The sequence below is a fragment of the Oncorhynchus clarkii genome, chromosome 15, assembly GCF_045791955.1.
Source record: "Oncorhynchus clarkii lewisi isolate Uvic-CL-2024 chromosome 15, UVic_Ocla_1.0, whole genome shotgun sequence".
In the NCBI taxonomy this organism is placed as follows: domain Eukaryota; kingdom Metazoa; phylum Chordata; class Actinopteri; order Salmoniformes; family Salmonidae; genus Oncorhynchus; species Oncorhynchus clarkii.
Window position 1 is genome coordinate 19,152,794 of NC_092161.1, and position 27,195 is coordinate 19,179,988.

At 41.2% G+C, this 27,195-nt stretch overlaps 2 protein-coding genes and 2 pseudogenes across 2 annotated transcripts; 1 reads left to right on the top strand and 3 right to left on the bottom strand.

The window, feature by feature from the left end:
* Window positions 1-5,246: 5,246 nt before the first annotated feature.
* LOC139366726 (E3 ubiquitin/ISG15 ligase TRIM25-like) lies at window positions 5,247-8,235 on the bottom strand (annotated as a pseudogene).
* A 4,829-nt stretch (window positions 8,236-13,064) lies between these two features.
* Window positions 13,065-14,046, bottom strand: LOC139366728 (stonustoxin subunit beta-like). The gene has a single exon (XM_071104417.1). The coding sequence runs from the start codon at window positions 14,034-14,036 to the stop codon at window positions 13,458-13,460; it is 579 nt and encodes a 192-aa protein (XP_070960518.1). The 5' UTR covers window positions 14,037-14,046; the 3' UTR covers window positions 13,065-13,457.
* A 542-nt stretch (window positions 14,047-14,588) lies between these two features.
* On the bottom strand, window positions 14,589-18,142 carry LOC139366727 (E3 ubiquitin/ISG15 ligase TRIM25-like). The gene is made up of 6 exons (XM_071104416.1): window positions 17,567-18,142; window positions 16,891-16,986; window positions 16,438-16,671; window positions 16,174-16,333; window positions 15,908-16,069; window positions 14,589-14,699 (listed from the first exon to the last, which is right to left on the bottom strand). Exons 1-6 carry the CDS (start codon window positions 18,140-18,142, stop codon window positions 14,635-14,637), a joined length of 1,293 nt encoding a protein of 430 aa, XP_070960517.1. The 3' UTR covers window positions 14,589-14,634.
* Window positions 18,143-21,894: 3,752 nt separating this feature from the next.
* The window catches only part of LOC139366811 (uncharacterized), a 107,728-nt pseudogene continuing 102,427 nt past the window's right edge, over window positions 21,895-27,195 (top strand).

Below are 27,195 nucleotides of genomic sequence, written 5' to 3' on the forward strand. Positions count from 1 at the left end.
TAAGAATTTGTTCTTAACTGACTTGCCAAGTTAAATAAAACTATACAGAGACATAAATGCCTGGAACTCCATTCCATTTCATACAGTGCAAGTCAACAGCAAACCTGGTTTAAAAAAATGTATAAAGCAAAACCCCCACGTGTATGTACTGACATTGACTTATTCCACATTTTTGTGTTACAACCTGAATTCAAAATTGATTTAAAAAAAATCAAATCTCACCCATCTACACACAACACCCCATGATGACAAAGTGAAAACGTTTTTAGACATTTTTGCACATTTATTGAAAATGAAATACATAAATATCTTCTTTACATAAGTATTCACACCCCTTTGCTACGACACTCCAAATTGAGCTCGGTGCATTCAATTCCCTTTGATCATCCTTGGGATGTCAGTACAACTTGATTGGAGTCCATCTGTGGCTATTTCAATTGTTTGGACATGATTTAGAAAGAAACACACCTGCCTATATAAGGTCCCAGTGTGTTTCTGGGACAGTGCATGTCACAGCAGAAACTATAACATGAAGTCCAAGGACCTGTCTGTAGATCTCCAATATAGAATTGTGATGAGACATATATCAGGGTACTAAACAATTTCTAGAATGTTGAAAGTTTCCAAGTGCACAGTGGTCTCCATCACTGGGAAATGGAATTTTTTTTTGAGCTAGCTGTCCAACCAAACTGAGCCACTGGGCAAGAAGGTCCTTGGTCAGGGAAGTTACCAAGAACACAATGACCACTGTGAAGGAACTACATAGTTCCTCGGCTGAGATGGGAGAACCTGCCAGAATGACAACTGTTTCTACATCACTTTATGGTAGGGTGGCCAGATGGAAGCCACTCCTGAGAAAAAGGCACATGACAGCACGCCTGGAGTTTGTAAGAAGACACGTGAAAGACTCTGAGATCATAAGGCAAAAGATTCTGTGGTCTGATGAAAAAAACATGTTACTCTTTGACCTGAATGCAAAGCGCTATGACTGAAGGAAAGAAGGCACAGCTCATTACCCATCTAACACCATCCGTACCCTGAAGCATGGTGGTGGCAGCATTATGCTATGGGGATGATTTCAGCGGCAGGGACTGGGAGACTGGTAAGGATAGAGGGAACAATAAATGGAGCCAAGTACAGGCAAATCCTTGATGAAAACCTGCTTCATAGTGCAAACGACCTTAGACTAGGCAGAAGATCTGCATTCCAGCAGGACAATGACCCCAAGCATGCAGCCAAAGCAATACTGGAATGACTTTAAAACAAGCCAAAGCCCAGACTTGAATTCCGTTGAACATCTCTGGGAAGACTTGAAGATTGCTGTTCACCGCTACTCCCCATCTAATTTAACAGAGCTTGAGAAAATCTGCAAGGATGAATGGGAGAAAATCCACAAATCCAGATGCAAAGCTGATCAAATCAAATCAAATTGTATTAGTCACATGCGCCGAATACAACAGGTGTAGGTAGACCTTACAGTGAAATGCTTACTCACGAGTGCTTACCAACAATACAGTTTAAAAAATATGGATAAGAATAAGAAATAAAAGTAACAAGTAATTAAAGAGCAGCAGTAAAATAACAATAGCGAGACTATAAATAGGGGGGTACCAGTACAGAGTCAATGTACGGGGGCACCGGTTAGTTGAGGTAATATGTACATGTAGGTAGAGTTATTAATCCAGCGCTTAGAATTTTTTTCATGTGATCATAGTTTATTAAACCACTTATCTTTTTTAAAATCAGGCAGAATGGTAACTACTGTATCTTACTGTCCTCAATTAATAGCAGCACTATACTCTGCTTGGTGTATGCATGTCCTTAATTGATAATCCTATGTGCATTTATCTCATTACCTTTAAAATGATGAGAGATGCGATTGGGATTAGGTGTAAATCCTAGCTCTGTACTACTCCAAACACCAGTGCTCTGCCTACCTTACTGTAGTCTCGTAAACTATGCATAGTTTGCCACCTGGTGGACTATTCGATCAACACAAATCTGACCTGAAAAATACAGCACAGATTTATGGCTGCTTGTTTAAATACATATTGTGAAAATATCAGTTTTACTGAAATATTAAGCACTAATTTATGGTAAAGGATGTTTTTACAAAATGTGAAAAACAGAATAATAATTTTAATTCTATTACTATTTCAACTTGTTCTCAAAGACGGGGTTTTATTCATGACTAACACTAATCATATGTTTGAATTGTATCAAACACATTAGTCGGTGCAAATGAGAAACTACAAAGAGAGTATTCATGATTACAACGTAACAATCTTGTAATTTTATAGCAATGTAACATAACATAGGGACCGCTCTAGTATAGGAGTATACAGGTTGTCAACAATAGGTAGTGTCTTCCATCTATAAGAATCCCATCTGTCTATGATAATTTGATGCGTGTAATGGTCCCAGAGAAGTTGATCCAAATTTCAAAGTAACTGGTATTAATGCTCAGAAAATAAGATTATTGAATGTAGCAATACTGTTTGTAATATTAATAATAATGTAGTAATACTGTTTGTGATATTAATAGTAATGTAGTAATACTGTTTGTGATATGAATAGTAATGTAGTAATACTGTTTGTGATATTAATAGTAATGTAGTAATACTGTCTGTGATATGAATAGTAATGTAGTAATACTGTTTGTGATATGAATAGTAATGTAGTAATACTGTTTGTGATATGAATAGTAATGTAGTAATACTGTTTGTGATATTAATAGTAATGTAGTATACTGTTTGTGATATTAATAGTAATGTAGTAATACTGTTTGTGTTAGTAATAGTAATGTAGCAATACTGTTTTTGATAGTAATAGAAACGTAGTATACTGTTTGTGATAGTAATAGTAATGTAGTATACTGTTTGTGATATTAATAGTAATGTAGTATACGGTTTGTGATAGTAATAGTAATGTAGTATACTGTTTTTGATAGTAATAGTAATGTTTGTGTTACTAATAGTAATGTAGTATACTGTTTGTGATAGTAATAGTAATGTAGTATACGGTTTGTGATAGTAATAGTAATGTAGTATACTGTTTTTGATAGTAATAGTAATGTAGTATACTGTTTGTGTTAGTAATAGTAATGTAGCAATACTGTTTTGATAGTAATAGAAATGTAGTATACTGTTTGTGATAGTAATAGTAATGTAGTATACTGTTTGTGATATTAATAGTAATGTAGTATACTGTTTTTGATAGTAATAGTAATGTAGTATACTGTTTGTGATAGTAATAGTAATGTAGTATACTGTTTTTGATAGTAATAGTAATGTAGTATACTGTTTGTGATATTAATAGTAATGTAGTATACTGTTTGTGATAGTAATAGTAATGTAGTAATACTGTTTGTGATAGTAATAGTAATGTAGTATACTGTTTGTGATAGTAATAGTAATGTAGTATACTGTTTGTGATAGTAATAGTAATGTAGTATACTGTTTGTGATATAAAGACAGTAGTGGTGTGTGGGTAAAATCATTGAGGAAGCCAAGCCAGTAAAACAGCCATATTACAACCTGTTGTGATGATAGTGTTGTTTGCTCTATAACCCATTTGTTCATACGCCACCATGATATACAATAAGGCAGTGACAACAAAAAGACAATAGTCACACAGTGGCGGAATAAATTCAACTACACATACGTTTGTTTCATCACAAAACCGAAGAGCAACATCAAATCAAATCAAATGTATTTATATAGCCCTTCTTACATCAGCTGATATATCAAAGTGCTGTACAGAAACCCAGCCTGAAACCCCAAACATCAAGCAATGCAGGTGTAGAAGCACGTGGCTAGGAAAAACTCCCTAGAAATGCCAAAACCTAGGAAGAAACCTAGAGAGGAACCAGGCAATGAGGTGTGGCCAGTCCTCTTTTGGCTGTGCCAGTGAAGCCCACAAAGCTGTAACAAACAGTTATATCACCTGCAGTATGGTCAAGCAAGTTAATGTTTTCGACAGTTCACTAAACAACTACTGATTTAGAATCACGGAGTTACCACAAGTCAGCACAAACACAACAGGAGCACTGCCTCTGCTATTCCAGCACCATTTCAACTAAAAAATGTAAACATCATCAAATCAATAAGGCTATTTATGCTTAGTTTAATACACTGAAAACAAACGTAATGATATCAAAAACAATCTAGTCCAATCAATGTTGCTAAATATCATGTGGCTGTCCATGGTACTTATTTGTGTGTGTGTGTGTGTGTGTGTGTGTGTGTGTGTATATATATGTCTGCGTGTTCACCCTTCTTGTAGACTAGTTGAACGCCAATACCATCCTCCTATCTTTCATGTTGGCAAAACAGTCTATGACTCTGTCATACAGTACACTTTTTGTTTTTGGTGTCAGAGGCTACCTAGCTAAAAAAAGGCCGGTGGCACAACCTTTTCATTTTTGGTTAGATCATAATCAGTGACCTGTACAGAGAATTAAGCCAAAACCACAATTCCAAATCCCCATCTCCATCCACGGCTTAGAAAAGGGACGATTTAGCAAGCTAGCTACTGCAAGACATCAACACAAGCAGACCAGAAACCGACACGTTTTCATGAAAATTACATTTAGCATAGGAGGTGATTTAAATGGTGTGAAGCCAAATCCAAACTACCCTCCCTTGGGGGGCGTTTTACTGCACCTTGACAACCCAGAGTTCAGCACATCTCAATGCTGATTGGCTAATTATTTTATAATATTTTTTATCAAGGAAGGCCAAATGCTTTCTGGCATCGATCAATCAAATGCTACAGCGGCAACATGTTATACTATTTTGGGCTACACATACTGAGACAGAGGGGCACTGTTTCCCTCGCTCAAATTATTTATTCGGTGAGATTCAGCCCCTTGCGAATTGATGGAAAATGATTAACACACTGAGAGATGAATGAGACATTTTTTTAAAAGTATATGGGGAAGCCTGGCTACCCTTGCCGTCCGTGAATACACGCCACGGTATAAAGACAAGGTATTTATATTAAATACCGTACCTGCCTCTGTTCCTCTCTGGTAGAGGGCTCATGTTGACTGTGGAAGTGGGAGTTTTATACAAAACCCATTTTAGAAAAATGCACTAAGGCAATAGAATCACGATAATTTATGTGCACATTTATTTAAACTTGGTAACACTTCTTAATCTTATAATACGGATCTTTACGGTCACTATTCTGACCCTTTTGCTTGTCTTTATTCTAAATGTATCACTGTAACTCACTGTAACTCATCACTGAGTCGGTGTCAGTATCTTGAGAGAGGTAGTGACATAGAACCCAGGATAAAGGGGTTGAGTGAAATTGGTCTGGACTCTGTGGAGGAGGGTCATTGTGTCAAAGACACTGTAGAAGGACAGAGTTCCTGCCTTGTGATCCAAGTACATTCCTACTACTCTGGTGGAGCGGGGGACTGGTATGTCAGTCTGTTTATCATTGTGATAGAAGTAGCAGCTAGAGGCACCACACTCCAAACACCAGGACTGATTACTGCTTCTTAACCACTCATTATGTCCTCTCCTGCTGATCCCTTTATATGAGACAGCTATACAAACCTCCACCCCGGTCCACTCTACCTCCCAGTAGCAGGCTCCAGACAGACCCTCTCTACACAACACCTGGGGGCGTGTGGTAAATCTGTCTGGATGGTCAGGATAAAGCTGGTCGTTATCACTCCGTGTCACCTTTCTGTTCCCCTCAGACAGACACAGACAGTTAAATGCCATGTTGGGATCCAATGTGAGCTGACAGGAATCTGAGGAGGAAGACAAAACAACAGGTGAAATGTATGTGTGCATGTGTGTGTGCGTTTTTGTACACGTGTATGTACAGTATGTTCTTTCCTCACATTCCAAGAACTCCTCTCTGGTTTTGGGTTCAGGCCTCGTCTTCTGACAGGTGGTGTCATTCCCATGTGATGCTAATCCACCAACTGAGTTGTGCCAAATGACGGAAGACAACGGGGCTCAGAAGGTCGAACAATGTGGACTTTTGTCACTATGGAAACAACAGGAAATCAAGTATCACTTGTATACACTGATCATGACATAAACATTACAGCAAGTCAATGGGATAAGTAACTGAAAAAGGTTCTCCATTGAGAACAAACATTCAACCATAAAGTTCACCAAATGTACTGAACTTACTAAATGGCAGATAGGGTCTCGATTTATTCCTTGGGTGGAATATCTGCGTTCTAGCGTGAATGGCATTTAAAGGCAATGGTACCGAGTTCGTGGAGACTGCATTCACAGTAAACGCTGCATGTGTCGGCTCAATCGGAAATTAGCTTTAAATATCAAGCTCGCTACAACACAGATTATCTGCTCCATGGATTTAATCGAGCCCTAACTTGCATCGTATATACTGACCTAATACTGTATGTTACCTACTTTTTACAGAGATCTTCGCAATTTCCCCAGAGCAGATCTTTTCAACTTGACTTTTCAGCCCAGAGACTGATTTCCTTATATGCTCAAAGGAGACGTGTTGATTGAAAGTGATGCTGGGTAAGGCCTTAGATCCAAGAGGGACATAGAGAGACTGGAAACTCTACAGATGCACGAAACAAAAAAGATTAGAAAACAGGAAAAAGATTATTGCTGTGAAAGTTTTCAAAAAATAATTTTCAGCAGTAACACCTGATGCTGGGGACAGAGAGTCACTGATATCACCTGGAGGAATTGAATGTTGTCTTCTGTGTTTGAAAGCTTCTCCAACTCGCCCTCTCTCCTCCTCAGCTCAGCCATCTCCTGGTCCAGTTGCTTCAGCAGTCCTTCAGCTCGACTCACTTCAGCCTTCTCCTGGGCTCTGATCAGCTCTTTCACCTCAGAGCGCCTTCTCTCAATGGACTGGATCAGTTCAGTAAAGATCCTCTCACTGTTCTTCACCGCTGCCTCTGCAGAGCACTGTTAGGACAAGCCGAAAGAGAGGAGGGGTTGCATTTTAACCAGCCCATTCATTCAGCTCTCATCAGAACCCCAGCAACATGTTCCCTACAGAGGGGCTCATAGGATTGGAACATATCCGAGCACTGGGCTCCTCACAGGCTCCAGTTTTTCTGCAGTTTAGTTTAGAAGGAACTTTAGAGGGCTAACTGCTAAGTAAATGCATGTAAATGGTTAACACTCACCTTGAGTGAATACACAGCCTGTCTCACCTCTTGCATCTCATTCTCTTTATCCTGGATTCTCTGTTTGGATTTCTGTTGTTTTCCCCCCACCTGGCTCTGCAGGGAAACACATGTAATTCCATGGTTCATTTGTACAAGTGATTCTGTCTTAATGAGAACAGATCAAACTTTATGATAGGTCAAAGTCTATGTAATATGGAAAAGGCATGCGCGTGTCTGTGTGAGTCTGTATGAGTGTGACCGATCGTGTTCGATCACAGAACTCCTGCGTGCCAGAAAATATCATTAGCCTGCTAAGCCAAAGCCTAGGCATTAGCTGAAAGAGCCAATGCAACTATTCAGGTCTCAGTAAAGGTAACATCACATGAGTGTGTATATTAGCACAGCTAGATTATTGGGTGTTGGCTGACTTCCTTTTCAAAGCTATGTTGTACAGTAGTGACTAATGTTCAGCAATGAATGGTATTTTCACAGTGATACTCTAAATGAGCGGAATTATAGATTGTCAATACCTGTCTCTCAGTCCTTTCTGATTCAGCTGAGACTGTATCATGGCCTTTATGTTTATCCATTGTACACAGATAACAGATAAACTGTTGATCAGTATGGCAGTAAATCTCCACCAGTTTGTCATGATGAGAGCAGATCTTCTCCTCTAGTTGTGTGGAGGCTTTGACCAGCTTGTGCTTCTTAAAGGTAGGAGATTCATAGTGAGGCTGGAGGTGAGTCTCACAGTAAGAAGCCAGACACACCAGACAGGACTTGACCGCTTTGAGTTTTCTCCCAGTGCAGACATCACATGCAACATCTCCAGGTCCAGCATAATGGTGAGCAGGGGTACCAGCTTGGAGTCCTGTCTTCTTCAGAGTCTCCACCAATTCTGCTAGCATGGTGCTTTTCTTCAGAACAGGCCTTGGGATGAAGGTCTGTCTGCACTGGGGGCAGCTGATCAGAAAACCCATCACATAATCCTGATCCCAGCAGTCCTTAATACAGCCCATACAGTAGCTGTGTCCACAGGGAATAGTCACCGGATCCTTCAGTAGATCCAGACATATTGAACAACTGATTGAGTCCATGGCTGCTGTCATTGTGGTGCAAACACTAGCCGAATGATACTACTTTCGTTGCTCTAGAATTGTTTGTGCTTTTGAGTGGGAACATTCCTGGTTGTACACAGTGTTGTGTTGGACAGACACCAGGAAGAGGGTTGTGATTGGACAGAGGTGGTTAAGGAAGTTCTATTTATAGTATGTGTGTCATGCAACACTCCATTCTCCCAAACTGACAATTCACTCGATACAGACCACTACACCTCCAAGTACATAGCTATAACCAGATTTATTGAGGAAGATTAAAGTGACGATTCAGGAGAACAGTCTGTAGGCAGTATGATGGTAGATCAGGGGGTGACCTGGAGTATGTGAACTGGAGTCCTGGGCTCCCATTTCACTTGGCAACAGTGGCGATCCTCAATGGTCATAGACTTACAGTGTGTTCCAGGGGATAGGTGTGAACAAGGTGCTACGAGAACATAATGAGTAGTTATTTGTGATGGAATATGAGTTGTAGATCAGTGATTCTGTATAGTGCCTTGCTCAGCCGATCCTGTCAAACTGTTTAGTTAGAAGATAAGAGGGTGGAGAAATGTAGCCTGATATCCAGGCCTGTCTGTGCTAACGTTCCACTCCTTGTACTCTGTGTGGAATGATAGCACAAACCCTCTGGTACTCAAGCTAGGAGAAAGGAGGGAGGCTTGCAAACACTGGAGACATAGAAACCCTATTCTCCACATACTGTAGCACAGAAGCAATCGTTTAGTTTAATTGTGGTTGTTGCCAACATAACAATGTGGCAAAACATATTGTGTGGGAAAGCTGTGAAAAGTAGCTTATTTACTTGGGCACATAACCACAAAACGAATTGGTTGCTCCTCTATTACAAACCCACGGCAATTGTTATGAATTCCCTGTCGGTGTCTGTTAACACCATTTCACAGCCCTCTCAAACCTTTGTAGTAGAAGCCCTCCCCGGCAAGAGTCCGGGTGTCTGCCTGCTGATCTCTGCCCCCTCTGTGACCTGGGGCTCTGACCACTGGTTGGTTGCTAGGGGCCAGTTGTTAGGGCACCGGACATCTGTCCATCCTCGTTACTGCATGTCACATACCGTCCTACTCTGTCTTCCTCAAGCAGTGTCAGAGATTGTATTGTGCACAGTATATTCATTAACTCTGTTTTCTGGCCATTACAGAACCACCAATCTATGTCTGATGTATGTCCATAAAGTGCCGTTGTGTGTAGCTCTGTGAGGTCGCTTCATCCCCCTCTGACCAGGGGAGGTTCTGTAAGGTCATAGATCAGCCCAAATGTTGAGTCATTCTCAAACAGCAGTGAACTACCAGTTCTTCAGTGATGCACACTTCTAGGTGAAACTATGACTACAGTAAAATAACGTACTACACATACAGTACCAGTCAAAAGTTTGGATACATGTACTCATTCAAGGGATTTTCTACACTGTAGAATAATAGTGAAGACATCAAAACTATTAAATAACATACATGGAATCATGAGTGTTATTGAGATTGTTCAAAGTAACCACCCTTTGCTTTGATGACACCAAGCTCACTCTTGGCATGCTCTCAACCAGCTTCAACTGGAATGATTTTCCAACAGTTTTGAAGGAGTTCCCACGTATGCTCAGCACTTGTTGGCTGCTTTTCCTTCACTCTGTGGTCCAACTCATCCCAAACCCTCTCAATTGGGTTGAGGTTGGGTGATTGTGGGGGCCAGGTCATCTGATGCATCACATTCCTTCTTGGTCAAATAGCCCTTACTCAACCTGAAGGTGTGCTGTGGGTCAATGTCCTGTCGAAAAATCAAATGATGATCCCACTAAACGCAAACCAGATTGGATGGCGTATCGCTGCAGAATGCTGTGGTAGACATGCTGGCTAATTGTGCCTTGCATTTTAAATAAATCACTGACAGTGTCACCAGCAATGCACCCCCACACTATCCCACCTCCTTCTAGATGCTTCATGGTGGGAACCACACATTCGGAGATCATCCGTTCACCTACTCTGCATCTCACAAAGACACTGTGCTTGAATCCAAAAATCTCAAATTTGGAGCTGAGCAAGGCACTGTACAGAATCACTGATCAATAAATCATGTTGCATCCTAAATAACAACACATTACCCGCTGGTTGAATCAACTTTATTTCCACGCCATTTCAATGACGTTGAACCAAAGTGGAATAGGTGTTGAATTGACGTATGAGCCCAGTGGGCATGTTCTCGCAGCACCTCGCTCACGCCAATCACCCTGCCAAGGGAAATGAGAGCACATTTCACATATTCCAGTTCTCCAACTGTTCAACCATCGTTCCACCTTGTGACTTTGTCCTCATGAATCGTCATTTTAATCTTCCTAAATAAATCTTGTAATAACTATGCATTTGGAGGTGTGGTCTGTGTCTAGTGAACTGTCTTTTGGGTCAGGTTTAGGGTTAGGCTTAGTATAAATCAGTCAATCAAATGTCTTTACAGAGACCTTTTTACAACAGTAGTAGTCACAAAGTGCTTTACAGAGACCTGATCCTAAAACCCCTGAGAGCAAGTAATGCAGATGTAGGGAAACAGTGGCTAGGAAAAACTCCCTGGAAAGGCAGGAACCTAGGAAGAAACCTAGAGAAGAACCAGGTTCTGAGGGGTAGTCAGTACTCTTCTGGCTGTGCCGGGTGGAGATTATAAGACTACATGTCCATTTGTATTTGTATTTTATTAGGGATTCCCATTAGTTCCTGCCAAGGCAGAAGCTACTCTTCCTGAGGTCCAAACACATTAAGACACTTACATCACACATAAAATAAAATATAAAATAGTGCATCATATAACACTGTCACACCACCACAACACAAAATATATTATTTGTATTTGTATTTCTTATGGATCACCATTCATCTACTCTTCCCGGGGTTCGGCAAAATACAATTTAAAAACATTACAGTACATTCGTAACAGATTTCACAACACACTAAGTCAGTTCCTCAGGCCCCTACTCCACTACCACATACAGTACCAGTCAAAAGTTTGGACACACCTACTCATTCAAGGGTTCTTCTTGATTTGTACTATTTTCTAGATTGTAGAATAATAGTGAAGACATCGAAACTAGGAAATAGCACATATGGAACAATGTAGTAACCCCAAAATTGTTAAACAAACCCAAATATATTTGGAATTCTTCAAAGTAGCCACCTGTCACGCCCTGGCCTTAGAGAGCCTTTTTATTTCTCTATTTGGTTAGGTCAGGGTGTGATTTGGGTGGGCATTCTATGTTTTCTATTTCTTTGTTTTGGCCGAGTGTGGTTCACAATCAGAGGCAGCTGTCTATCATTGTCTCTGATTGGGGATCATATATAGGTTGTCATTTTCCGTTTGGGTTTTGTGGGATCTTGTTTTCTGTATTGCTTCTTTGCCTTCGTTTGCCTTTGCTTTCGTTTTTAGTCGTTATTTTGCTTTTGGTGTCATCAAATAAAAAACGATGTACGCCTACAACGCTGAACCTTGGTCCGGTCATTCCACAAACGAGAGCCGTAACACCACACTTTGACTTGATGTCAGCTTTTCACACTCTTGGTATGCTCGCAACCAGCTTCACCTGGAATGCTTTTCCAACAGTCTTGAAGGAGTTCCCACATATGCTGAACTTGGCTGCTTGGCTGCTTTTCCTTCACTCTGTGGTCCAACTCATCCCAAACCATCTCAATTGGGTTGAGGTTGAGTGATTGTGTGGCCAGATCAACTGATGCAGCACTCTATCATTCTCCTTCTTGGTCAAATAGCCTTTACACAGCCTGAAGGTGTGTTGGGTCATTGTCCTGTTGAAAAACAAAGGATAGTCCCACTAAGCGCAAACCAAATGGGATGGTGTATCGCTGCAGAATGCTGTGGTAGCCATGCTGGTTAATTGTACCTTTAATTCTAAATAAATCACAGACAGTTTCACCAGCAAAGCACCCCCACACCATCACACCTTCTCCTCCATGCTTCATGGTGGGAACCAAACTCAAATGTGTATTCATCAGACAAAGGACAGATTTCCACGAGTCTAATGTCAATTTTTTGTGTTTCTTGGCCCAAGAAAGTCTCTTCTTGTCCTTTAGTAGTTATTCCTTTGCAGAAATTAAACCATGAAGGCCTGATTCACGCAGTCTCCTCTGAACAGTTGATGTCGAGATGTGTCTGTTGCTTGAACTCTGTGAAGCATTTATTTGGGCTGCAATTTCTGAGGCTGGTAACTCTAATTAACTTATCCACTACAGCAGAGGTAACTCTGGGTCTTCCTTTTCTGTGGCGGTCCTCATGTGAGCCAGTTTCATCATAGAGCTTGATGGTTTTTGCGAATGCACTTGAAGAAACTTTCAAAGTTTTTGAGATTTTCCACATTGACTGACCTTCATGTCTTACAGCAATGATGTCGCCTGTCTATTCGGGGGCCGCTGCAAGGGTCCCCAGTCCGAGGTCGGCGGCGAGGGTCGCCGCTCCAAAGGCGCCACTTAAGTGGGCCAAGACTATGGTGGAGTGGGGTCCACGTCCCGCGCGGTTTTTATATGACCAATCATATTGAGTGGTTCCAATGATGAATTTGACATGAGCCACCCCTCCCTGGTGACTTTCTTCAGCAAAGATGACTGACAAAACATTACGGGGAGGCGAGTCAAGCCAAAAATGTACAATGTACAATTGAGAGGAATATGTTAGCTAACGTAGAGACAAACTGTGCATATTTTTTCTCTGAATAGAAACACCATAATATTAATCAAATTAATTAAGCCAAATTTCTTAAAATTAATCCCATATACTATGTTATTACAAAAAAGGTTTTACATTCTCTGGTAATGCCAATGCAAATACTTCTCAAGGATGCCCTCTGGTGGTCAAACTAGCAATAACTTGCAGTAACAGAAGAAATGGCTGAGAATTAAATGACGTGCCACAGAATGCTGCGGCAGCACACAAGGTGTGCTTCAGTATGACGTAACTTTTAAGGGAGGAACCACTGTATGTAGAAACTATAATGATACTTATTTTCAAACAACTGCCCTGTTTCTGGGCCGCAAATTGCTTTTGACACACAAACTGGTCCCAAGTAGGCCGTCAATGTAAATAAGAATTTGTTCTTAACTGACTTGCCTAGTTAGGTTATGTTTATTTATTTGTTTATTTATTTTTACAATTTAGTTAGTTATTTTATTTCGGTTTACTGAATAGTTTTTTCAAGATTAGTTTTTGTTTTAGTTTCAGTTTTAGTTTGCTATAATAATCTTGTTTGGTTGCAGTATATTCACAGTTCTAGAGACAGTGAACCCAGGATAGAGGGGCTGAGTGAAAGTGGTTTGGACTCTGCAGAGTAGGGTCATTGTGTCAGAGACGCTGTAGAAAGACAGAGTTCCTGCACTGTGGTCCAGATACACTCCTACTCTGGTGGAACAGGAGACAGGTATGACAATCGGTTTATCATTGTGATAGAAAGAGCAACCAGAAGCATCACACTCCAAACACCAGGCCTGTTTACTGCTTCTAAACAAACCCTCGTTAGGTCCACTCCTGCTTATCCCTTTATATGAGACAGCTATATCAACCCAGTCCCCGCTCCACTCCACCTCCCAGTAGCAGGCTCTAGACAGACCCTCTCCACACAACACCTGGGGGTAGGTGGCAAATCTGTCTGAATGGGCAGGATAAAGCTGGTCCTTATAACGCCGTGTCACCTTTCTGTTCCCCTCAGACAGACACAGACAGTTAAATGCCGTGTTGGGATCCAATGTGAGCTGACAGGAATCTGAGGAGGAAGACAAAACAACAGGTGAAATGTATGTGTGCATCCAGGTGTTTGTGTGTGTAGTATATTAAAGTGCATTGTACAGTCCCAGCTAGCACATTTGGTTCTTTGGAAGCTGTGTGAACGTAAGTTTTTTGTTTTATCATAGCCGGAAGGTAGGGATGGGCAGTTCCTCTTTCTGCTTCGTAGGCAAGCACCATGGTCTTGTAGTGGATGCGAGCTTCAACTGGAAGCCAGTGCAGTGTGCCGAGGAGTGGGGTGACATCTGAGAACTTGGGAAGGTTGAAAACCAGGTGGGCTGCAGCATTCTGGACAAGTTCCAGGTGGCACACGCAGGGAACCCAGCCAACAGAGAGTTGCAGTAGTCCAGACGAGAGATGACAAGTGCCTGGAATAGGACCTGCACTGCTTCCTGTGTGAGGTAGGGTTGTACTCTACTGATCTTGTAGAGCACGAACCTGCAGGAGCGAGTCACTGCTTTGATGTTTGCAGAGAAAAACAGGGTGTTGTCCAGGGTCACACCAATGTTCTTTGCACTCTGGGTGGGGAACACTGTGGAGTTGTCAAACATGATGGAGAGGTCTTTGAGTGGGCAGGCATTCCAGGGGAGAAAGAGCAGCTCCATCTTGTCGAGGTAGAGCTTAAGGTGGTGGGCCAACATCCAAGCTAAGATATCTGCTAGGCACGCAACAATGTGTGCTGCCACCTGGGTGTCAGAAGGTGGGAAGGAAAAAACAGTTCTCAGCGTCAACAAAACTCTCTCTATCCTCTATCTTCTTAAGTGTGTTTAGGTATGCTGGCCACGCCCACTAATTGATATTAATGAGTGATTTTTTATGTTGAAATATGGTCTGTTTGAATAGACTATAATAAACAGGTTTGTATAAGTTTAAAAAATGAATCACAACTGTCCTGGTGGTGTAGTGGACTAATTCCATGAATAGAGAACAGAAGATCATAGGTTTGAGGCTCACTGACACCATGCCACAATAGAAAAATAAATGCATAATTAATGCCTAAGCAAATGACTTTCCAAGGTGTCCTATCTGTGCTTGGAGTTCTAAACAGTTAACCCAAACTGAGCTAGCAGTGTTATTAAAAGTCTTATTGAAACATGTTCTTAGAATGTTATTTAATTACCTTCAAATAATCTATCATTTCTGTTCTCAGAAAGTTAATAAAACCTCCCAGGAAAACTTTCAGGGAACCATAGTAAAACATTCTCAGAACCTCCTGCAGCCTAGTAATTATTATTTTTTTACTTCCATTCTCAGAACGTTTATAAAACACTCAGTTTTACCGGTTAAGAAATGCATGGCTTCGTTCCCAGAACCAATGGGAAACCAAAAACTTACATTCCCATAACTTCCAAGGAACAAAATGTGCTAGCTGGCAAGCACTCATTAAGATCAGGTGTGGCCAATTAGTGGATGCGGCCGACACACCTGAACACACTTATGAACAAGAAAGAGTTTTGTTGATGCTGAGAACGGAATGTATATGTTTTTAAATAACACTCATAGAATGTTCTTTGAACTTAATGTTTTCTTGTGGTTTTTATGTAAAGTGGCGATCTCGATGTGCCAACTTCTGTTTGGTAGTGTCCGAACCATTTGGGCTACAAACTAACTTGCTCTACGACCCCCACAAGTGTCACGGCACTTGTCTGAAGGCAACCGGTAGCACTTTTTTTTTTAAGAATGAGGAAACATGTAGAAATCCGTATGCTGAACTACTAAAATTCCTACCTAAGAAACATGGTTCTCAGAACATTATGTGCTAGTTGGGTATCCTGCACCATTCTCAGAATACTCTGGAAAGATTGTATGCAAAATAACCATGCTCTCACAAAGCACTAAGAAACGTATGGTTCTCAGAATGTTATGCACTAGCTGGGGTATATTCTTTCCTCACATTCTAAGAACTCCTCTCTGGTTTTGGGTTCAGGCCTCGTCTTCTGACAGGTGGTATCATTTCCATGTGATGCTAGTCCTCCAACTGACAGTCCAGACTGAGTTGTGCCAAATGACGGAAGACAACGGGGCTCAGAAGGTGGAACAATGTGGACTTTTGTCACTATGGAAACATAGGAAATTAAATACATAAACACAGTTCAATACTGATCATGACTAAAACATTACAGAAAGTCAAACGGCTCAGTAGTTGCCTAGGTTAACTACCTTTTACAGAGATCTTGGCAATTTCCCCAGAGCATATTTTTCCTAATTGGCTTTTTAGCTCAGTGACTGATTTCCTTACATCCTCAAAGAAGACGTGTTGGTTGACAGTGATGCTGAGTAAGTGTTCAGATCGAGGAGGGACACAGAGAGACTGGAAACTCTACAGAGACATAAAAAAACAGAAAAGATTATTGTTGAGAAATACAAACATTTCACTTTCAGCAGTAACACCTGATGCTGGGGACAGAGAGTCACTGATATCACCTGGAGGAATTGAATGTTGTCTTCTGTGTGTGCGAGCTGCTCCAACTCGCCCTCTCTCCTCCTCAGCTCAGCCATCTCCTGGTCCAGTTGCTTCAGCAGTCCTTTTGCTCGACTCACTTCAACCTTCTCCTGGGCTCTGATCAGCTCTTTCACCTCAGAGCGCTTTCTCTCAATGGAGTGGATCAGCTCGGTAAAGATCCTCTCACTGTCCGCCACTGCTGCGTGTGCAGAGCGCTGTTAGGAAACAAACAAAGAGAGGAGGGGTTCCATTTCAACCAGTTCATTCACTCAGCTCTCACAAGAACCCCGGACAACTTGTTCCCAACAGTGGGGCTCAGTGGAAATGGAACATGGCCCAGCACTGGGCTGATCACTGGCTTCAGCTTTACTGTAGTTTACTTTAAAGGGGACTATCTTCTAAGTAAATACATCCAAATGGTCAACAACTCTCACCCTGAGTGACTTCACAGCCTGTCTCACATCCTGTATCTCTTTCTGTCTCTTCTGGATTCTCTGTTTGGTTTCCTTCTGTTTCTCTCCCAGTTGACTCTGGTGTAAAAAACAAATGTCAGTCCATTGTTCATGTGTACAAGTGACTCTGTCTTACTGAGAACAGATCAAACTTCATGATAGATCAAAGTCCATGACTTATGGAAGAAAAGTCACATGCGTGTCTGCATGCGCATGACCAATCATTTTCTATCCCAGGTCTCCTGTGTGCCAAAAAAGCACATAAGCCTGCAAAAGCACTCAAAGCCTAGGCATTAGCTCAGGGAAAGGAGATACACATAACTGAATGCATTCAACCGATATATATTTTCCACATTTAACCCAACCCCTCTGAATCAGAGAGGTGACAGTGGCTGCCTTAATCCAGGATTTCCTTAACTCGGTCCTGGGCACCCACCCACCCACCTTGCCGGTTCAGGGACTCAAACCAGACACATTTCAGTTGCTGGTCCAATGCTTAACTGCTAGGCTACCTGCCAGCCTTAGGTTATTGGGTGTGGGCTAACTTCCTTTTCAATGTCATACAGAAATATATGTGCAGTGAATAATATTTTGTAATTAATAGTATTCTCACATTGATACTGTGAATGAACAATTATTACAGAGTTGTTGTCCTTACCTGTCTCTCAATCCTTTCTGATTCAGCTGAGACTGTATCATGGCCTTTATGTTTATCCATTGTACACAGATAACAGATAAACTGCTGATCAGTATGGCAGTAAATCTCCACCAGTTTGTCATGATGAGAGCAGATCTTCTCCTCTAGTTGTGTGGAGGCTTTGACCAGCTTGTGCTTCTTAAAGGTAGGAGATTCATAGTGAGGCTGGAGGTGAGTCTCACAGTAAGAGGCCAGACACACCAGACAGGACTTGACCGCTTTGAGTTTTCTCCCAGTGCAGACATCACACGCAACATCTCCAGGTCCAGCATAATGGTGAGCAGGGGTACCAGCTTGGAGTCCTGTCTTCTTCAGAGTCTCCACCAATTCTGCTAGCATGGTGCTTTTCTTCAGAACAGGCCTTGGGGTGAAGGTCTGTCTGCACTGAGGGCAGCTATAGACACCCTTCAGATCATCCTGATTCCAGCAATCTTTAATACAGCCCATACAGTAGCTGTGTCCACAGGGAATAGTCACCGGATCCTTCAGTAGATCCAGACATATTGAACAACTGATTGAGTCCATGGCTGCTGACATTGTGGTGCACACACTAACAGACTGAGCAGCAGAGTATTAAAGATGATCATTTCTCAAGACATGTTTGTGCTTATAAGTGGGAACATTTCCTGATGTGTTTACACTTTGTACCTGTAGGTGATGTGGCATTGGGCAGATTCCAGGAAGAGGGTTGTAATTGGACTAAGGTGCCTGTGGAAGTTCCATTCATGGTACGTATGTGTGCCAAGCAATACTCTACACTTCCCAATTCTCTTGACGCAACACCTCAAAGTACATAGTTATTTAAAGATTTATTGAGGAAGATAATGCGGCTCATAAAGGGACAATTCAGGAGGACAAAGTCACAAGGCGGCAGGATGGAAAGTCAAGGGAAGATTTTAGAATACGTGAACTGGAGTCCTGGGCTGCCATCTCACTTGGTACTGCAGCAATGGCAATCCTCCATGGTCATAGACTATAGGGTGTTCCAGGGGATAGGTGTGTGCAAGGTGCTGCGAGAACATAATGAAAAGTTATTTGGGATGGAAAATGATTTGTAGATCAGTGATGCTGTACAGTGCCTTGCTCAGCTCATCCTGTCAAACGGCTTAGTTAGAAGATAAGACGGAGGAGAAATGTAGCCTGAAATCCAGGCCTGTCTGTGCTAACGTTCCACTCCTTGTACTCTGTGTCACATGACAAGAAGTGACAAGGAGTGGAATAATAGCACAACCACTCTGGTACCCAGGCTAGGAGAAAGGGAGGCTTGCTAACACTGGAGAAATGAGAAAAACCCTAACCTCTATATACTGTAGCACACAAGTAATTATTTGTTGAATTATGGTTGTTACCAACACAACACTGTGTCGACATTGTAACATGCAAATATTGTGTGGGAGTTATGAAAGGTAGCCTATTTACTTGCGAATACAACCACCTGACTGATGATGGGCAGATATGTCCGGGGGTTTTGTCGGACGGGGCCACAGTGTCCCCCGACCCCCCCGTCTCAGCCTCCATTATCTATGCTGCAATAGTCCCTGTGCCGGGGGGCTAGGGTCAGTCTGTTATATCTAGTGTAATTATCCTGTCTCATCTGGTGTCCTGTGGGATTTTAAGTATTCTCCCTCTAATTCTCTCTCTGTCCCTCTCTCCCTCCTCTCCCGGTGGATCTGAGCCCTTAGGACCATGCCTCAGGACAACCTGGCCTGATGACACCCGGGCTGTCCCCAGTTTACCTGGTCAGGCTGCTGCTCCAGTTTCAGCTGTTCTGCCTGCAGTAATGGAACCCTGACCTGTTCACTGTACGTCCTACATTGTCCCAGACCAACTGTTTTTGTTTTTGACTCCTCTCTAAGTTTCTTCCTAGGTTCCTGCTTTTCTAGGGAGTTTTTCCTAGCCACCATGCTTCTACATCTGCTTTGCTTGCTGTTTGGGGTTTTAGGCTGGGCTTTCTGTACAACACTTTGTGACATCTGATGATGTAAAAAAGTGCTTTATAAATACATTTTACTGATTTAATTTGATTGATATGTCTGCAAACAGTCTAGCTTCTCTCTTACAAACTGATGGCCATGAACCAGTAGTTCCTCTCCACAGGGGATTGCATTTAGCTGGACTAATGCACTTAACTGCCAGTTCCCTCTAGAAAACATGTGTAATGGCTGAAGGGGTGGTGAATAACAACAGGAAGTATTTACACAGCTTGGAACAAACTCAGTATATGTATGAGCACAGTGGCCAACAAGGATAGGAACGAACGATTCCGTATTGATGACTTTGAATGTGAAAGGAGTTGTAAATATTTCAAATGAGACACAGTACTGTATGTGGTCACAGCCTGATCATGACAGAAGAGCAAACAATCTCATCGGAGTAAGTTTTGTATTGATGCTCGCAGAAGGACAGTGTCCGGCTTCATTATCTTCCTCCTTGAAGACATGGGAAGATCCTCTTAATACGGGATTGATGCTCTTCAGCATTGACAGTGCATGGTGTAATCAATTCTGTGTTTATCCTGCATCCAGAACCCATGAAGAGAAGAGCGTGTGAGTAGAATATGTTATAACTGTTGTGTAGGCTGATGAATCAGCCTGTGAAACCCGCTTTTGGTATACAGCATAAAACTAAGCAGTGGAAAAACGTGGAACGTTTCCTTACAAGCCAGAATGTTGAATAAAGTTACATTTGAACATACCCTACCGGTTGTCTGTGTGGTTAGTCCTACAGTGGGTCGAATTTTGAAAAGGGAAAGTATTAAATACCGAAGTTATTAGAATGCGGTACTGCATTGACATTTCTATTACATGGCACATGCGCTAAACCATTTACACACCTGCAACACGTCAGTAAGTATGCGTGCATCAGCCTGCATGTCCTTCCGTCTTGTGAACATGTCTTAGGGTAAGGAACAAACACGTCTTGATTGCCACACACAGAGATACGCATCTTGAAGTCGGTTTAATAATACGTAAATGGGGATATTTTGTCTCAAATGTTGACCGACTGAAGGACCAACCCCACGGGCAATTGGCAGTTAGTTCAAATAAATATTTGTATTCAACGCTGTTGACAGACGAAACGTATTCGTTTTTGTAAATGTGTGCGCCTATGCCGTGCTGTAGTGTTACAAACAGCCACCATCCAGACTTTGTCCATTCCAATTATGTCCATCAGGCGAGCCATCCAACTGGCAAACTGTGACAGCAGCGGAACGCAGTGCAGCACAGGGCCATTCATCATGCTCAGTGGCGCTGTCCGGGGCCACACTTAAGATTCACAGGCATTTGCTGTGGAGGTATGACTTAGTCCGTTAGCAGCGGGCTCGATTGAGATTCCAGTGTTGGCCTGAATATAGGACTCATGTAACATTAAACCAGCCTGTATAAAGTAGGCAAAAATAACATTAAACCAGTCTGTATATAGTAGGCATATATAACATTAAACCAGTCTGTATATAGTAGGCATATATAACATTAAACCAGTCTGTATATAGTAGGCATATATAACATTAAACCAGCCTGTATAAAGTAGGCAAAAATAACATTAAACCAGTCTGTATATAGTAGGCATATATAATATTAAACCAGTCTGTATATAGTAGACATATATAATATTAAACCATTCTGTATATAGTAGGCATATATAACATTAAACCAGTCTGTATATAGCAGGCATATATAACATTAAACTAGCCTGTATACAGTAAGCATATATAACATTAAAGCAGCCTGTATATAGTAGACATATATAACATTAAACCAGTCTGTACATAGTAGGCATATATAACATTAAACCAGCCTGTATATAGTAGACATACAGTTGAAGTCGGAAGTTTACATACACTTAGGTTGGAGTCATTAAAACTTGTTTTTCAACCACTCCACAAATGTCTTGTTAACAAACTATAGTTTTGGCAAGTCGGTTAGGAAATCTACTTTGTGCATGACACAAGTAATTTTTCCAACAATTGTTTACAGACAGATTATTTCACTTATAATTCACTGTATCATAATTCCAGTGGGTCAGAAGTTTACATACACTAAGTTGACTGTGCCTTTAAACAGCTTGGAGAATTCCAGAAAATGATGTCATGGCTTTAGAAGCTTCTGATAGGCTAATTGACATCATTTGAGTCAATTGGAGGTGTACCCGTGGATGTATTTCAAGGCCTACCTTCATACTCTGTGCCTCTTTGCTTGACATCATGGGAAAATCAGAAAATGAAATGAGCCTCAGAAAAAAAGTGTAGACCTCCACAAGTCTGGTTCATCCTTGGGAGCAATTTCCAAATGCCTGAAGGTACCACATTCATCTGTACAAACAATAGTACGCAAGTATAAACACCATGGGACCACGCAGCTGTCATACCGCTCAGGAAGGAGAAGCGTTCTGTCTCCTAGGGATGAACGTACTTTGGTGCGAAAAGTGCAAATCAATCCCAGAACAACAGCAAAGGACCTTGTGAAGATGCTGGAGGAAACAAGTACAAAAGTATCTATATCCATAGGAAAACGAGTCCTATATTGACATAACCTGAAAGGCCGCCCAGCAAGGAAGAAGCCACTGCTCCAAAACCGCCATAAAAAAAGCCAGACTACGGTTTGCAACTGCACATGGGGACAAAGATCGTACTTTTTGGAGAAATGTCCTCTGGTCTGATGAAACAAAAATAAAACTGTTTGGCTGTAATGACCATCATTATGTTTGGAGGAAAAAGGGGGAGGCTTGCAAGCCGAAGAACACCATCCCAACTGTGAATCACGGGGGTGACAGCATCATGTTGTGGGGTTTCTTTGCTGCAGGAGGGACTGGTGCACTTCACAAAATATATGGCATCATGAGGGAGGAAAATTACGTGGATATATTGAAGCAACATCTCAAGACATCAGTCAGGAAGTTCAAGTTTGGTCGCAAATGGGTCTTCCAAATGGACAATGACCCCAAGCATACTTCCACAGTTGTGGAAAAATGGCTTAAGAACAACAAAGTCAAGGTATTGGAGTGGCCATCCCAAAGCCCTGACCTCATCCCATAGAAAATTTGTGGGCAGAACTTAAAAAGCGTGTGCGAGCAAGGAGGCCTACAAACCTGAATCAGTTACACCAGCTCTGTCAGGAGGAATGGGCCAAAATTCACCAAACCCATTGTGGGAAGCTTGTGGAAGGCTACCCGAAACGTTTGACCCAAGTTAACAATTTAAAAGCAATGCTACCAAATACTAATTGAGTGTATGTAAACTTCTGACCCACTGGGAATGTGTTGAAAGAAATAAAAGCTGCAATAAATAATTCTCTCTACTATTATTCTGATGTCAGGAATTGTGAAAAACTGAGTTTAAATGTATTTGGCTAAGGTGTTTGTACACTTCCAACTTCAACTGTATATAACATTACACCAACCTGTATATAGTAAACATATATAACATTAAACCAGCCTGTATATAGTGGGCATGTATAACATTAAACCAGCCTGTATATAGTAGGCATATATAACATCAAACCAGCCTGTATATAGTAGGCATATATAACATTAAACCAGCCTGTATATAGTAGACATACGTAACATTAAACCAGCCTGTATATAGTAGACATATATAGCACTAAACCAGCCTGTATATAGTAGGCATATATAACATTAGACCAGCCTGTATATAGTGGGCATGTATAACATTAAACCAGCCTGTATATAGTAGGCATATATAGCACTAAACCAGCCTGTATATAGTAGGCATATATAACATTAGACCAGCCTGTATAAAGTAGGCAAATATAACATCAAACCGGCCTGTATATAGTAGGCATATATAACATTAAACCAGCCTGCATATAGTAGGCATATATAACATTAAACCTGCCTGTATATAGTAGGCATATATAACATTAAACCTGCCTGTATATAGTAGACATACATAACATTAAACCTGCCTGTATATAGTAGGCATATATAACATTGAACCAGCCTGTTTATAGTAGACATATATAATATTAAACCATTCTGTATATAGTAGGCATATATAACATTAAACCAGCCTGTATATAGTAGACATACATAATATTAAACAGTGTAGTGAGAAAGAGGGAAGAGAGTGCAAGCTGAGCTGTATGTGACCCTGTCAAGGACAGAACTGGATTTGAGGATGTGTGTGTATGAAGTGTGCTCATGAATGTGCATGAGGGCAAGGTGTGTTTTGTGTGAGTGTGTGTGCGTGTGTGTGACCAGACAAACGTATGTGATATAAAGTGTGAAAGATAAATGTATAGTCTTTGTTAAATTAGATTCAATTTTATTCTTTCCTTATTTGCTCTTCATGGATCTAACAGAAGATGACCTTTTTTTTTTGCATATGTGGTCAAAGACAATCATTTTGAAGTACAAGAGTGTCTAGGCATAATGATATGGTTATCATGGCGTAACAGAGATGATGAGCTTGGTGGCTAGATGAAAACGTACTCCCTGAAAATGCCTTTTTTTTCCTGGAAATTGTTGAGTGAGCAAGTTAATTAATTCTGGGCAATGTCATCTTGAGGCTCATTCATACAGATGTCTGTCACAATGATCTAGGTGAGCGATGAAGGCATCAGAATGTGATTTTAGGGAGAAAAAAATAGATGCCCAATACTTGATTAGAATTTATTCAAATATTTACAGAATTGACAATAATACCCAGATGAGTGAGGACACAAACTATCTGCATTGTTTATGGCAAGTCCAATGGTGTTAAAGTCCAATAGATCCAATTATGTTTTTCTTAATAAGTCCAATGACGATTACTCCCATCCAAATGAAGTACAGTTTAATGATCTACAAACTCCATATACATTAACATGTCATACAATTATTAGGATCTATGGTCCCTGACCTTTCTTTGTAACTATTTGTTGGTTGGGACTTGAAATACAGTGCAATTTTTGCTGTGAATTCCACCTGTTCCCCCCAGATCCACCACTAGATGGCACTGAAGCATTTCTAGTTTTCTGCTTTACCCCTCAGCACTTTGATGGAGCATATCATTTTTCTCCAGCACTGTGATGTTGCAATCATCAAAGCCCAGTTGTTGAATCCCAATCCACACTGCCATGACTTGTCAGTGATAATGCCTCTCTCACAGTTATGCGTGTCAGTCCCATGATGATGATGTCACTTACGTAACATCCTAAATGTAATGTAAAACAGATTTCAGATTTCATAACCTCCTACAATGTGCTTATATTAGGAACAATAAAACCCTGAAAAGAAATTCAAATCTCACATGATGAACCTGTGCATATTGCCATGATATTTTAATATGGACGTTATTATATGAGTTGTGTGACTGAAATGCAGTATCAGTATTAAATAAATTAATGCACATTTGTCATCATTTAAGCAAACATTCATACCCGAGGATTGACTTTGTCTCGGGGAGGCCTGATAGGATAGGTTATTTATGCCTTTACGAATAAAATAATGAAAAATACTTTATCCAAAATAACAGTTTTTTTGCTGCAGTAATTTTGTACACTGCAGTTATTCTGCAATTATTGGGTCCAAAATACCACAGTCGACTGCAGTTACTGCACTTTTACTGCAGTTTCAAAACGGCAGTCTTTTTTTGTAAGGGTGAGTAAATGATTCTATAATGCCTCAATTGATTCTGAACTAGTATGAGAAAGTAAAGTAAACAAGGTGGTCATTTCATCATGATTCATAGCTACCTCGCTAGAACGCCGGAATGGAATGTGTTCCTTTTGAAGCGCTAAATCAATAACTCATTTGCACTCCTGATTAATTGTACTAATTTGCCAACGCCATTAAGCATATATGTGCTCCAACAAAATCATTTAATCACTTAAAAAAATAATCAGAACCAACAAGACTCATTGCCAGATAATTTTTTAGTAGTTCTATTGGTTGTATCTGAGCAACAAGCAGGTGTTTTTAATTGTTGTTGATGATATTTCACAGATCTTCATACCATAATTCAACCATTGGAAAACAAACATAGAAATCAATACTTTTGTGGAATCAGGTGCATGGGCTGATTACTTCCTTCCTTCCTTCCTTACACACACACACACACACACACACACACACACACACACACACACACACACACACACACACACACACACACACACACACACGTTTTTGCTGCAGGTTTTCCATTATTCAGCTGACGGATGTAGAAAGGAACTGCTGCCACGACTGACATATGAAAGAAAGGCAACATAGCATACCTGAAGTATGATCAGCTGGTCGTTCACCCCCCTCTCGTAGGCCTATGGCAAGTGGCTCCGCTATGGTCAGCTGATTTGACACACACACACACACACACACACACACACACACACACACACACACACACACACACACACACACACACACACACACACACACACACACACACACACACACACACTCACTTAACCTCATGACCAAAAACGCACATTGCTCCAAATGCCATAACCCTCTGAAGTCTTCAGTGGTGTTATGTGGACTGGGTCAATGTGCATTCCATAGGATGTCCACCCTTATTGATAAAACTAACACAACTGTATGGTTGTATTGGACATGTGAGGCATGCACTTCTATGTTTCCGTTCCACTCTCTGGTTGATTTCGACTGTGTATCTCTCTAGTTGGGCAGGATATCAACTCTGAAAACATGGTCTTTAACCCATATATATATTAGTGAAGTGAACAATAAATAAAATTCTTGTGTTGATCCAGATTCAAATTTCCTGAAATATCCAGAAATAAGTCTATCACTTGTGATTACTATAAACTTAAGCAATATAACAACCTGTATAGCAGTTGATCTAATACCAAGACAATCTTATTTACTACCTTCCATTTGAACGTTTACAGTCTTCCTAAAAATCTTGACCACCTTGTTCATTATCCATTTTCTTTCAGTCATGAACTTTCCGTTGTTGTCACACTCTGATCTGTTTCACCTGTCTTTGTGCTTGTCTCCACCCCCCTCCAGGTGTTGCCCGTCTTTCCCATTATCCCCTGTGTATTTATACCTGTGTTCTCTGTTTTTCTGTTGCCAGTTTGTTTTGTTTGTGAAACCTACCAGCATTTTGTTCACCTGCTCTTGCCTGTTTCTTGTTCCTGTTTTCTAGTCCTTCCCGGTTTTGACCGTTCTGCCTGCCCTGACCCTGAGCCTACCTGCCGTTTTTGTACATTACCCCACCTCTCCGGATTATTGACCCCTGCCTGCTCTGACCCTGAGACAGCCTGCCGTTCTGGACCCTTTGCACCCTCTCTGGATTATTGACCCCTGCCTGCACTGACCCTGAGACAGCCTGCCGTTCTGGACCCTTTGCACCCTCTCTGGATTATTGATCCCTGCCTGCCTTTAACCTGTCGTTTGCCTGCCCCTGTTTTAGAAATAAACTTTTGTTTCTTTGACACTGTCTGCATCTGGGTCATACCTGAAACGTGATAGTTGTTGACCATTCAGAAACATAGTTGACAGATGAGACAACCATGCTTCATGACATGTCTCCTTATAATGCTGTTCAGCACTGTAGAACATAAAGAGTGGGAGGAGTGTCCATTTTTGTTCAGAAACATTTTCAGTTCGTTGTAAGCGAGGACCTTGCA